Below are 12,516 nucleotides of genomic sequence, written 5' to 3' on the forward strand. Positions count from 1 at the left end.
GTTTACTTTTGATGGCACCGTGTCCGTCAGAATCTAGAATTATGGACATGTTCGCGCCCGCGGCCAGGTCCATCATTCCAGAAAAAACCTGCAAACACAATGATCTGTTGTCGCTTGTAATAATAAGCAAGATCCGCCAAAATAGATTCTAAAATAGCAATATCCGAAAATATCAGTACGGACCTCGTCAGCGGAGGTAAAACTTTTTTTAAATAATTTATTTCTCAAGTTTCTTTGTGTAGTTCGGCCTCGGAAAATCACACCCTCGGAAAACTTTTTTAAAGAATAAATCACACCCTCGGAAAACTTTTTTAAAGAATAACAAAAATATCTACGTCAGAAATTCGGAGACCCGATTAGTTTTGCGGAGTTTTACGAATAGCCTTCGGATTTATCCATACGGGTCAGTATGTCGAATAGCCACTTGATCTGCTGCTCTGAGACCGACGAGAGGCCACTAACCTATTGCATCTCCTCGTATAAATTACTTGCTCCTGAATATGAACTATGCCTTATGAAGAAACCGTGAGCTTCATATCGAGTTGTCTAGATTAAGGTAAAAATAAAAAAACATCTTGGCAGCGGTGGGATTCGAACCCACGCCTATTTCTAGACTGGTGCCTAAAACCAGCGCCTTAGACCACTCGGCCACGCTACCTAGTTATTAATAATGCAAACAGACATTTAATATAAAACAACAATTACTAGCACGCGTAAATTGCAGCGTAAGATGACGTCAACTACGATCTAAAAAGTATCATGGCTGACCTTCCAAGAGATGAAGGCACGAATCAAGTGTATCGTGGGGATTTAATTTCAGGCAACATGACAGGTTCATTCCGTGATAGGGAATGCTGTTAGAGGTGTTAAACTTCATAGGGAACAGTGAAGTAAGTGGTATTTCTATCATCTCTGTAGTGTGTTCGCCTTTGGTGGGTGGGTAAAAATTAAAATTATTTTTTATTTAATTTAGAGAAGTCACTGACTCATTTTTTTTCTCACTAAGATCAAGTTAACCGCTTTTTTTCTGGTGTGAATGTAATTGAATTTTTTATTTCAGAAAACAAAGAAGTTTGAGGTGAAGAATAAGGCGATATCGATTTCCGCAACACAAAAGGTGAAATTGACCCTGCGTGGTGGGTGGCACTGGCGGCATCCTTGAAGGACCGAAACAAGAAGAAAAGAGCTCGATCCTGACAAATAGCCGGAAAAATTTTAGAAGGAACTTTTTCTTTTAGACGGTCTGCAAGTGCGCTGAAGAACCTGGAAAATTCAAATTTTTGTAAACGAAATACGAGCGAAATGTCGAGATTAGTTGAAATTGGATTCGCTCCATCTTCTTACCAGCAGAACGGTAACATGGCCGAGGATGAAGACAGCGATCTCAGTGAAAATGAAGATTTCCCGATGGAGGCGTTATTCTCGGATGATAACGCGACGCCCAGCTCGCCGACGCGTCGCGAGGACGGCCGTAAATACGTCGCCACCGACGACGAAAGCGACTCCGACGAATTTCCCGCGTCGCCGAGACCGATGACCCTGCGACAAAGACGCCTGTCGAAGTCGGCGTTGCCGCGGATGCCGTCGTTGAACTTCGCGAAGAAATCGGCCCCGATTCGGATTTCGGACTCGTCGTCCAGTCCGAGTAGCAGTCCGCGTTTGAATTGGAAGAGAGCGTTTCAGAAACTGAAGAAATTACGCGATCCGTGGGCCGAGTTTCATATCGACTCGTATCAACCAGAAACAGCCATCAGACATAGATACAATGCATTGAAAAAAATCTGGGTCACTGACACTGTTTGTATTAAAATGGAAAAAACGGTAAGTTACAGTAAAAGTATAGGCCCCTATTACGCGGTCTCGATTCCATAAAAACTCATTCTAAATAATTCAAGGAAACTCCTAAATGTTCAAGTAGCCGCAGAAAAGGGGCACTTTTTCACCGTAAAAAGCCAGGGGCACTTATGAAAAATGACAGATCTTAAATGTGAAGTGCCTGGGTACCTGAATAATTCATTTGAGAACAGATTGCTTTTCATTTTATGAAAAAAAACCTGAAATTTGTTTCCAAATTTCGAAAAAATATTTTCCCAGATTTTTTTTACGCTGGCTTTTTGAAGGGCACTCTGAAAATGTTAGGCGGGGTCTTTCGCTACATATGAACCCCCCCTCGGCACGCGCCTCGACAGGTTCAATTCCCTACTGAGTGAAGACGTAGATGCTGTAAATGGATTTATAATTAAACCCAAAAAAATTTTTTTTTAGACAATTTTTCATCGTTATTTTCAGGCTTTCAATCACGGAGCGATGAGAGAATGTTATCGTCTGTAAGCTTCATTTTAAGAAATATTATTTCCTACGTTTACAAATCTGTGAGAATTAGTTTCAATTCTCTTCCTTTTTTTGTTACAGAAAGAAACAGTCAAACTTCAGTAATCGCAAGGGCTGGAAACACGCGCAGAACTACGTGGCGAAGATCTACATGCAGGAAGTACCGCGCGAGGTCTACTTCGAAGATGTTAGACTTCAGATGGATGCCAAATTGTGGGGCGAAGAATACAATCGCCACAACCCTCCCAAAAAGGTATATTTGTGAAGCGATCATTGATGTAATTTGAAAAAAATGAAATCTATTGCACTGAAATTTTGGGTAGCAGTTTCACAATTTGAAATAACAATTCACTTAATTTCTGATATGGTTTAAAATATTTTGTAGTTTAGGCCTAATTTATCCAAAATATAAACTAGATACATTACAATTCTAAAATACTCTATTTTTGATGTTAATACAAGGATTTTTGATGTTAATACAAGGATACTTGATTTTGCTATCATGAAATTCAAATTGTTTTTATGATATTTCATTGAAGAATTTATGGGCTTCAAATTGTTTGTTTTGTTTTACAGGTTGATATTTTCCAGTTGTCTATTCTGGAGTTTATGAATCGCGAAGGCGAGCCGCTGTATCACCTCGAACACTACATCGAGGGTGAATATATCAAATACAATTCAAACTCGGGCTTCGTAGACGAGAAAATGAGGCTGACACCGCACGTAAGCTGAACTTAGATTTACATAATGTCTTTCTGATGAAGTTATGATGCAGTTAAGAATCTTTCTGTGAGAAATATTTGTTCGAATCTGTTGAATTGAAATTTAGAAAGGGATATTTTCTGACTTTGGTTTCTATAGATGTGTGGCAGTCTATTGTCTGAATAGAGTAAAACCAAAAATACATTCTCTTTGTTTATGTATTTTTGGTAAAACTCACTATCAAAATAAAAACTTTAAAAAGGTGTTTTTAACATTTCGATTCATTTGCTATAATGAGCCATTCTCAGATTTATACGAGATTTATACAAGATCATGAATGATAGGCCGACTTTGGTTTCTATAGATAAGAGACATTCTATTGTCTGAAGAGAGTATAACTCATGATCAAAAGAAAAACTTTAAAAAGATGTTTTTAACATTTCGATTTATTTGCTATAGTGAGCCATTCTCAAAACTGATTTATACGTTTCTACAAGATCATGAATGATACCTGTTGTAGCTAGGATACAATTTGAGAAAAGAAACATTCGATACGTTTTCTGATATTTTTCAGGCGTTCAGTCATTTCACATTTGAGCGTTCGGGCCACGAGTTGATAGTAGTCGATATACAAGGGGTCGGAGACCTGTACACGGATCCTCAGATTCATACGTCCGAGGGTAACGAGTACGGCGACGGCAACCTCGGAACGCGCGGCATGGCTTTATTCTTCCATTCACACGTGTGCAACACGATCTGTCAGAGTCTTCAACTGTCGCAGTTCGATCTCGCTAGTCACGAAATACAAGATCAACAGAAATTCATGAATGTAAGTTAGAAAATCAGCACTAGTTATTATTATCAACGCTGCCAACTAGGCCTGATTTTCAGTATTTTCAGAATTTCCTATTTCATAGGCCTAACAAGAATTACTGAGTCAGGGAATTTCGTTAAAAATTTAGAAATCAGGGGAAAGTCAGGGAAATTTGTTGAGATCGCTAGATCAAACAGTTTCTGTCTATGTTGTACGTATTTGAATACGTTAATTGATTCGAAAAAGGGAAAAGCAAGTCAAATAAAAGTGGCCACCCTGTTAGTGCTCAAAAGTCGGATCGACATGTTCAGCCTTTTAGTCATAATATTATCATTATAGTCATTATATCAGCCATTCAATTAATATCTAAAGGTCAATGTCTTTTTCAAACTCTCGTTCCGTATATTTTTGTAGAAAAATGCGATGACAGTCGTGCGTGGTTGCGAGGAGATGTGTTTGAGTCCGTCGCCGAAAGAGAAAATAGATCTGTCGAAATTCATCCGACAGCGCACGATTTCGCAATCGAGCGCGCTGTCCGCCGACGAGTCGGCGAGTCCGTTAGATTCCGAGAACGACAACGACGAAGTTCCCGCGTTTTTCCCGTTCAAACGTCGACTGAATCTGCGCTTCATCAGCGAGTCGGATCGCGATACGGTCACCGAGGTAAGTTTGTAGCGAATCGTTGTAAAAAATCGGATGGAATCTTTCGCTCGTGATATTTGGATGATAGTAGCTAGGTTCGATGATTAGATATTGTATAGTTAAATAGATATACAGTGGGTGTGTATAGTTAGGTAGTCGAAATAATGATCGATTTGAAATATATGATAAAATCCCACAATACGATGAGTCCAAAAAGTTTGCGTAAGCTAGTTTAACTGATTTCGACAATTCGATATATCCTCGTAGTCATTTTCATGAATATAACAAAATTGCTAAATATGTATATATACAATCTAGAAGAGACTTGCCGAGTGAAGTCAGAAGTGGGGGTAATACAATATAGAATAACTTAAGTTATAATAAATTTAGTTATAAGCTAAAAAAATTGAAAGTTCTTTTCATATTGTGGAATTTTATGATATATTATCGTTGCAATGCGGACTGAAAGTTTCATCAAGATTTTACAAACTTGAACTATTTTCTTTCTGTATGTAATGATGATTGTATTTTGAAGGGTTTGAGACAATTTTTGTTTTGATATCACTAATAACACTCAGAAAAATAGGGTAGCAGATGAAAAAAGTGACCGAAAGAACAAGAACAAGTTCTTTTGTCTGACATTTTGCAATCTTGTTTTGATTAGATCTACTATCCAAAATTTTCGAAAAAATAAAAAGTTTGTTTTGTCTATTTGTGTCATTCACTATAGGCTATCTGTGATTCCTGGTAGTAGACGTATTGAGATCTATAGAAGTGCGTCACTCATAACAGTGAAACCTGTGTAAACATAGGCAAACATTTCATGGAATACTATACCTCCTATAGTGAAATCGACCGAATAATGTCAAGGTCGTGTAGTTATTATCTCCGTCTGCAAAACAACGTTTGAAAGCGGTCGGTCGATAAACGACAAACAAGTTCTTCTAATAAAAGATTTCATAGATTTTGATCGAAGATAAATACTTTGTCTTACATTTACAGAATGAATCTACCAGACGGGTATATGATATATGTTAATATATTCGTTAATTTATTCATATCATTAATGATTAAAAAGTTAGATTTTTATTCATACAGTTAATAATTAATTTATCATGTTTATTTACGTAGCTAACTCAGTAATTGACAGGGATACTTTTCCTATCACGAAATGATTTTTTTCAGCGAAAGAGAAATATATCATTGGAACCTCAGAATATCGATTATTCGCAACCAAATTTTCTCATTTGGGTCAAAAGTTTGTTATATTCAATAAGTTTTTCTGGTTTAACAAAGTTCCGCAATATATTTCACTTGAGAAAAATTATTTTCGTTATTCGATATTGAGTTATCCCCGCGAAAGAATTATTGAGACAAATATATATATTTAACTTCATACTCAAGATCTCACTGGGGCTTTGTTCATGGGCACTACAGTGATTTAAAAAAAAATGAGACAAGCAATTTGATTTCAGTCATCTACATGCCCCGATGATGATGACGACGACGATGATATTAAGGATGATGACAAGGAGGTATTGTCAGGTCAAACTGAAATATTGTTTGTTCGCAGTAGTAGAACTCATTGTGTATTCAGTACTGCAAACGTTCATTATTTCAACGCAAAGCGATGCCTTGTTTTCAACGCTTTTTCTTATAGTTTACCGATTAAATTGTCATCGAGCCGCGTACGCTGTGTACTCATTTAACAGCCATTGACCCTTGATATTTCCTGCCAACATATTCTCGGTTCTTTTTGTATTTATATATCGTAGATTGCCTGATCTCGATCGCAATAAAAACCGGTTCTCTTTAATTGCGTATTTTTCATGAGAAAATCGACGGAATATTACATTTTAATAGCACTACTTTTTACTAACTAATAATGACCTGAAATTTCTTTTTTCGGATAGTGTTTAGTGTATTTATCAGTTATATTAAGTAGAATGATTTTTATGCTATTTGACGTATTGACTTCGAAACTAGTTTCAATGCATGATGGTTCGTTTCAGTTATCCTTAGGAGTTCAGTATTCTTTTAACTAAAAAAACCGAAGTAAACCAGATTTTTCCACATGACAGTCTGAGCCTGCTAACGAATTCTACATTTTTCATCAATCCCCTAGATGGATGCAAAATTTTACACATTAACCCTCTCGGCATGCCTAAGAGTTGTAATAAGTTGAGAAGTCATTTTCAAAGCAATTTATGATAATCTACTAATATGGTATTGGGCATAATGTATATACAAGAATACGATAGGTCAGTTGCTCAAAAGTTGACCAGTGGAGGTGTGGCATAGTGACAATTATTAAAGCCCATTGGCCACTTCATTCGTTTACTTTAACTAACCTTTGAGCAACTGCCTCCAGACTTACGTATATCAGAACTACCGATATTTTGAGATAGAAAAACCAAAGAATATCGTAGAATGCCATAGTCATTTTATGAGTATGACCGATGAGGCAGATCTCATAGGACGCATGCTACGTAGTTGATAGACTAGCAGCTCTGTCGGGCGAAATGTTACGATTTAATTATCTCTTTCGTTTGATGTCTTGTTTTTAGGAGGAAGATCGAATCGCTTTCAGAAACGCGATGAGAAGCAAACACCGGCCTTCGTGTATAGCGCATGAGATACGTTTGAGGAGCGCATCAGCGATCAGCACTGATAGCAGCAAAGTCGTTGTTCAGTTCGACTCCGTTTTGGGCAATGTAAGTCGCTTATTTTGAGCCTGCTTCAAGTAAAACAACAGCAGGGATCGGATTGATGTGAAAAACTGTGAAGATGCGTGTCTGTTTCAAACTTGTAACAAAATCTGTGAAAAATCATGTGAAAAATTCAACACAAGTGTCTATAAAGATATTTTGATGTACAAGTTGTGTTAAAGTTTAAGAAATTTTATTTGAATCTGTTCAGATTGGGATCAGTAACCGCCTATTTTATTGTACCTTGATGTGAAAAAAATGTAAAAGTCTAGGGGGAAAAATGTGAAAAAATCCCTGGTACCCCGGTATTTTATTGTGAAAAATCTGAAATAGCAAATTGTAAGGTGGTGAAAAAATGTTAATACTCCTGAGTTCATCGATCTGATCCCTAAACTACCCTTGTAATGTAGTTTCAAGTAAATGAAAGTGTCTTGCGTTGATCACGTAGATTCACCATGATCTCGCGAAATATCACGAAGCCGGACGATTCGTGATGAACGATGCTGAAATAGATTGGGATGCAGCGTTATTCCACGAGGAGCACGCGGCTCAGCTCGGCGTGATGGACGCGATTATTACAATGGCCAGACTTTACTTAGGTTTACCGCGAGATGTGCTCATCAACTGCGAAGTTCAGGTTAGTTAGGCGTAAAACAGACCTAGGTAGGTTTCGATTGAATGTATTCCGGTTTAGGAATAGAAATTCCAGATTACAAACCTGCCGGCCGTTTCTATCAGGTTTACAGATTACGTTATTGCGGAATAGGGAGAGTGTATTCTGTATTCTGGTCGAAACTAACGCGCCATAAATGAATTCCGGAATTGGTAGATACCAATTGAAACCTGCCTTAGATTTCTTTAGAATAATGGGGTAAGGGGAAAAAATGGAGCAGACCACACGACCATTACTATTAATAGCGCGGTTACTTTTACTTTTAGGGCTCAATTACTTTGAAGACTTAGTATTCTCAAAATCATATTGATTTCTAGTTCATTTTCAGTTGAAATACTGCTCAATATTTTTGATACCAAATTTCTCGTATCTGTCCGGGAATCTACTCTCAAAAAGAAGTGACAGGTAGTAAGTTCTGGTAGGGAGAGTCCTGGAGTATTGAGCGATCATCAGTTTTGCGGTTGTTATTTGTAGACTACTGATGAGAACATATCGATCGGTTTGCATTACATGGAAAAAGCAGCTGAAGGTGGAGACCGAGGATCGATGATTTTTCTCGCGAAATCATTTGAAACTGGTGAAAATGTTGGCGGACCGAGGTACGTAGTGCGTCATGGGCGGATACTGTCTGTCACTCATACCGAGGAGTGAGTCATACCTCTAGGTGTAAATAAAAAACGAGCGTTCGGGGCCAAGAAATATTATTATTTTGATGGCCATTCTGAGAGGGTGTAATTTGATTTTTGGAAGTACATGCGTGTATCTAAACCGGCCCTCGAGTTATGATCGAGTAGGATGTCTAGCCCCTGGACTACTGGACTATGATGATGTATGTTTTTATCGTTCACAGTTTCCGCAATTGGAATAAAGCTGTCAGCTGGTATGAAAAGGCGGTTACGTATATGGATAACGATCAAAGCGGGCAGTTCGACGGCACCTTAGATAATCCCATACATATCCTGCAAGCTAAACTGGCTGAAATGTTGAGGCGAGGTGGAAATGGATTGATAGCTGATCCTAATAAGTCAGGTATTTTAAACATGGCACAATCTGCGGACCAAAACCTTATACAGTCAACCCCCGATATACTGCCCACATCGGTGCAGAACGATTTTTCGGGGTATAGAGAGTATGGCGGTATATCAGGGGTGTTTTACTATATAGACTATTTATTTGTATTGAGTTGTACATCGAGAAAACCTGGCGGTAGGCAGGGTTGGCTGTATATGGGGGTTGGCTGTACTTTAAATCATAGATTGATATTCGTCTGATTGTGATATTGTACATTGTAGGGGAGTTATACACATCAGCCGCAGACAGCGCTACCGCAGCAATGAATGGTAAACTAGCAGCTAAGTATTATATGTTAGCAGAAGAGGCGTGGGCTGAATGTGAAGAAGAGGATGAAGAAGAATAGAGACAGGTAATCACTGTGAATACCGCTTGATATTAGAAATCATACAAGGCTTGATTTATACGATTCTTAAGAGTATCTTCTCAGGATACGAGATCCTCAATTGTCAGTATCCCACATCAAAGGCTTTTGATACAATATTTATACAAATCTAGACAGTATCCTCTTTGGATACGGGACGCTCCATTGTCATCCCGCATCATAGTTTGATGATTTTACAGTTTGCCTTTGATGTAAGTTTCTAATCAAGAAAGCGCACAGCACAGAATGAGATTAAACATCTCCAAAAGTCGGGTCTTGATTTGAGATGAATTATTGAATTTTGTTTCAGGATGGTGGAAACGATGTTGAATCGACTGTGAATACGTGAACTGTTCGACTTTCAAAACGACTGCTGAAATTCGACTTCGGGACTTCGAAATCTCAGCTACCCTTTCTTTATCCTTATCATTTCAAAGAATAAGTATCTATCCCTTCAGGTCCTTATATTAGTATTAGTATCCCTCTCGATGGGTCTTTTTCATCAGAAATACAGTATTGGTAGACGATATGAATTGCACTGTTGTAGTAGCATCTCCACTTGAGAATACAAACAGCTGATGTTCATCAAGGGTACGGGTATTCTTAAAGAGCTCTGTTAATTAGTCCTCAAATACAGATCAAGTGATGTTAGACAATGTATGTGCATTTGCTATGTAGGGAGTATTGTGTATTGTCTCTTATTGCGTAAAGGTAGAAATTGATCCGCACTGAAATCTATATCAAAAGTTGCCAGCTCTTATATGTCAATTGATTATGTCATATCGTTTGCACGAGTTTGAAGAGTTAGTTGGATTATGCCTAATCCGTTGACTGTCAAGCATGTATATAGACTGTAGATAGCTGTTAATTCACGCATTCTAACTTGTGTTGAATATGTTGTCACATGAAATGTCGTTACATTTGATTTTCGTTAACCCCTTCAGTGCTGACTATAGTTATTACCCGAAAGAGCTGGAGATAATTTGAAAATTCCATCTCGCTGTGTGGAAAAACGGGCACACCGCTATTATGCGTCTACACCGCGGCGCGTATCGTTTGTTACTAATATTTCATGGTGCTGCCATCTTTCAATTGATAAAATCTAATTACTGATGATATCAATACGCCGTGATGCGGTATACTAGCAAAGCCCATCACCGATTTATACACCGCAATAGTGTAGATGCCCCGAAAGGGTTAATCGATTTTTGCCAATACTCGATACATGTATTAAGTGTTCGGTCAATATCCCTGGATATTTCCTGGTCAAATTGATCACCTTTTACTAACTCAGGTGGCTATACGAAATGAGTATTGTAAAAGGATGTGTCGAAAAGTTATTCTAGCCATTACTTAACAGTCTCTTAGGTCATTTACAGTAAAGTATTAACTCTTCGGTATTGAATATTGTGAAATGATCCGTGCATATTTTGTAAATAGAAACATGACATTAGCGTGTGGTATGTGTGCATTCTAAATGTGCCAGTAGATGTGAAAAAGACGATTTTATATTCTGAAAATACAAAAGCAACTCCCCTTGCACCCTATATATGTATACTTACTGCGTTACTAGTATAGTAACCTCTGGCAGAAATCGGAGATTGATAATTTCGAGAAAACGTAGCAATATATTTTTCTATCTATTCATATTTTATATGTTTAAGTACGTAAAAAACCAACAACAATAATATCGTAGTTTTAGACTTATGCAAATAAGAATTAATCTCAAAAGATACATCTATATATTCATGTGTTAACGAGTGTCGGTGTCGACCTATTACTCGTTTCAAAACCCGAAATATTCATGAGATGAACTACAAAAAAATGTGCTGTTGTTGTTAATTCATGGCTGTTCTGTGAATTATTGAAAGCTTTATCTTCGAAATTTGTATATAATCCTATTGTTCGGTAATGTGTTGTGACTTCGCTGAACTTTAAACAATCTATTCAGTGATCAGGTCTGTATGGTCTAGGTTGTGTTAATGCGTTTTCAATTACAGTTATATAAAACCAATTGAATTTAGGTCTACTGAAATCCATTTGAGCTATGTGTGTATGTGCATAGTCTGTATCTAATTATTCAGCAAAGCCTGGATTTCCTGGCGGTGTCCTATATCAAAACACAAGGTTTATAATCTATGATCTAATCGTATATTGTGGTGTAGATAGATATGAATAACAGGTTGGGGTTTTATGATATTCACGATTAATGATTTCTATCGGACTCCATCTGTTTCAATGTAATCATTTTTGAAAATCAAAAGGACACGTATATGTAAAACCTACATTTTTCTGTATACAGGAATAATGTCTGGCTGATGTATTAGTAACCTATTCATTGCCTCGAAAATGGAGCCTTTGGTATTTTGGACTACGAAAAACGAAATTTCGAATATATCAACTATAATATGGATACAGAGTGTAGATAAATGATGCCGCAATTATTGATCTGTTTCTCTGAAGATGGAATTTAGACTGTAATAATAATTAACTTAAGATATGATCCATTGTAGGATCGTTCATCATCTTCTACACATCCATCTGTCTGAACATAGTTGATAAAATGTATTATGTCGAAAACGGAATTGGACAGAAAAGTACAAGTAGTCTGTCCAAGCTGATTCTTACTCAATTCCTTTGACCTTTCAGTGAATACACATCTTTTCTTTACTCTTCATGTTATATATTTTGTCAAGGGCTTTAACTGTCTCCACTTTATCAAAAAGCCAATAATTCAAACTATTTGTACACATACAAATCAGTGATATTTGACATTCAAATTTTATAGTTTATTGTCTCTGTACAACAGTAAGATCACTTATTTATGTAGCGTGTGTAACTTGTATTATGTATTATTTAGTGTGTTCATTCTTGATGTATTTATACTTAGTTAAATAGCATAGAATGCTTAAATTGATTTGACGATTTTGTTCATGCATTGCAATTATTAATTATATCATCACTTTTTACAGTAGATTGAGCAATTTCCACCTCGATTTCTGCAGCTGATAGTTCTTACCCCCCCCCCCCTATATGTATTATAATGGTATGTTAGCTATTTTGCAAAATATCTAATTTATATGTAAATGGTTGAGGCATTGTCACAATGTTTGGCAGCTTGTTGACTAAAATGTAAAAAAAATAAAATAAAATACTTGGCATATATTTATGTAGCTTTCTTATCAATTGTCTGGAATGAAGCCAATGAAGA

The 12,516-nt window shown here is 37.1% G+C and overlaps 1 protein-coding gene and 1 non-coding gene across 6 annotated transcripts; one reads left to right on the forward strand and one right to left on the reverse strand.

Annotated features, from left to right (window-relative positions):
- Positions 1–576: 576 nt before the first annotated feature.
- Trnal-uag (transfer RNA leucine (anticodon UAG)) lies at positions 577–658 on the reverse strand. Its single transcript has one exon. It is a non-coding gene; the product is annotated as a tRNA-Leu (tRNA).
- A 98-nt stretch (positions 659–756) lies between these two features.
- Positions 757–12,462, forward strand: LOC141903279 (eukaryotic elongation factor 2 kinase-like). Of its 5 annotated transcripts, XM_074791369.1 has the most exons (16): positions 757–890; positions 1,061–1,117; positions 1,239–1,821; positions 2,290–2,327; positions 2,413–2,584; positions 2,908–3,054; positions 3,608–3,862; positions 4,262–4,510; positions 5,492–5,509; positions 5,965–6,024; positions 7,057–7,203; positions 7,646–7,834; positions 8,345–8,469; positions 8,721–8,899; positions 9,163–9,293; positions 9,616–12,462. In XM_074791369.1, exons 3-15 carry the CDS (start codon positions 1,303–1,305, stop codon positions 9,285–9,287), a joined length of 2,223 nt encoding a protein of 740 aa, XP_074647470.1. In that variant the 5' UTR covers positions 757–890; positions 1,061–1,117; positions 1,239–1,302; the 3' UTR covers positions 9,288–9,293; positions 9,616–12,462. The 5 variants fall into 5 exon arrangements, with proteins under 5 accessions (XP_074647470.1, XP_074647469.1, XP_074647473.1 ...); XM_074791368.1 differs by having other exon boundaries at positions 1,061–1,821; XM_074791372.1 differs by lacking the exon at positions 5,965–6,024 and having other exon boundaries at positions 1,061–1,821.
- Positions 12,463–12,516: the final 54 nt, after the last annotated feature.

The sequence above is a fragment of the Tubulanus polymorphus genome, chromosome 4 (genome assembly GCF_964204645.1).
Source record: "Tubulanus polymorphus chromosome 4, tnTubPoly1.2, whole genome shotgun sequence".
Classification (NCBI taxonomy): Eukaryota; Metazoa; Nemertea; class Palaeonemertea; order Tubulaniformes; family Tubulanidae; genus Tubulanus; species Tubulanus polymorphus.

Bases quoted from the DNA above. Each gene is read 5' to 3' on its own strand.
- LOC141903279 (XM_074791368.1), top strand. From the start codon at position 1,303: ATGTCGAGATTAGTTGAAATTGGATTCGCTCCATCTTCTTACCAGCAG. The intron at 6,025-7,056 runs GTATTGTCAGGT...TCTTGTTTTTAG, and splicing joins TTAAGGATGATGACAAGGAG to GAGGAAGATCGAATCGCTTT. The intron at 7,835-8,344 runs GTTAGTTAGGCG...TGTTATTTGTAG, and splicing joins TCATCAACTGCGAAGTTCAG to ACTACTGATGAGAACATATC.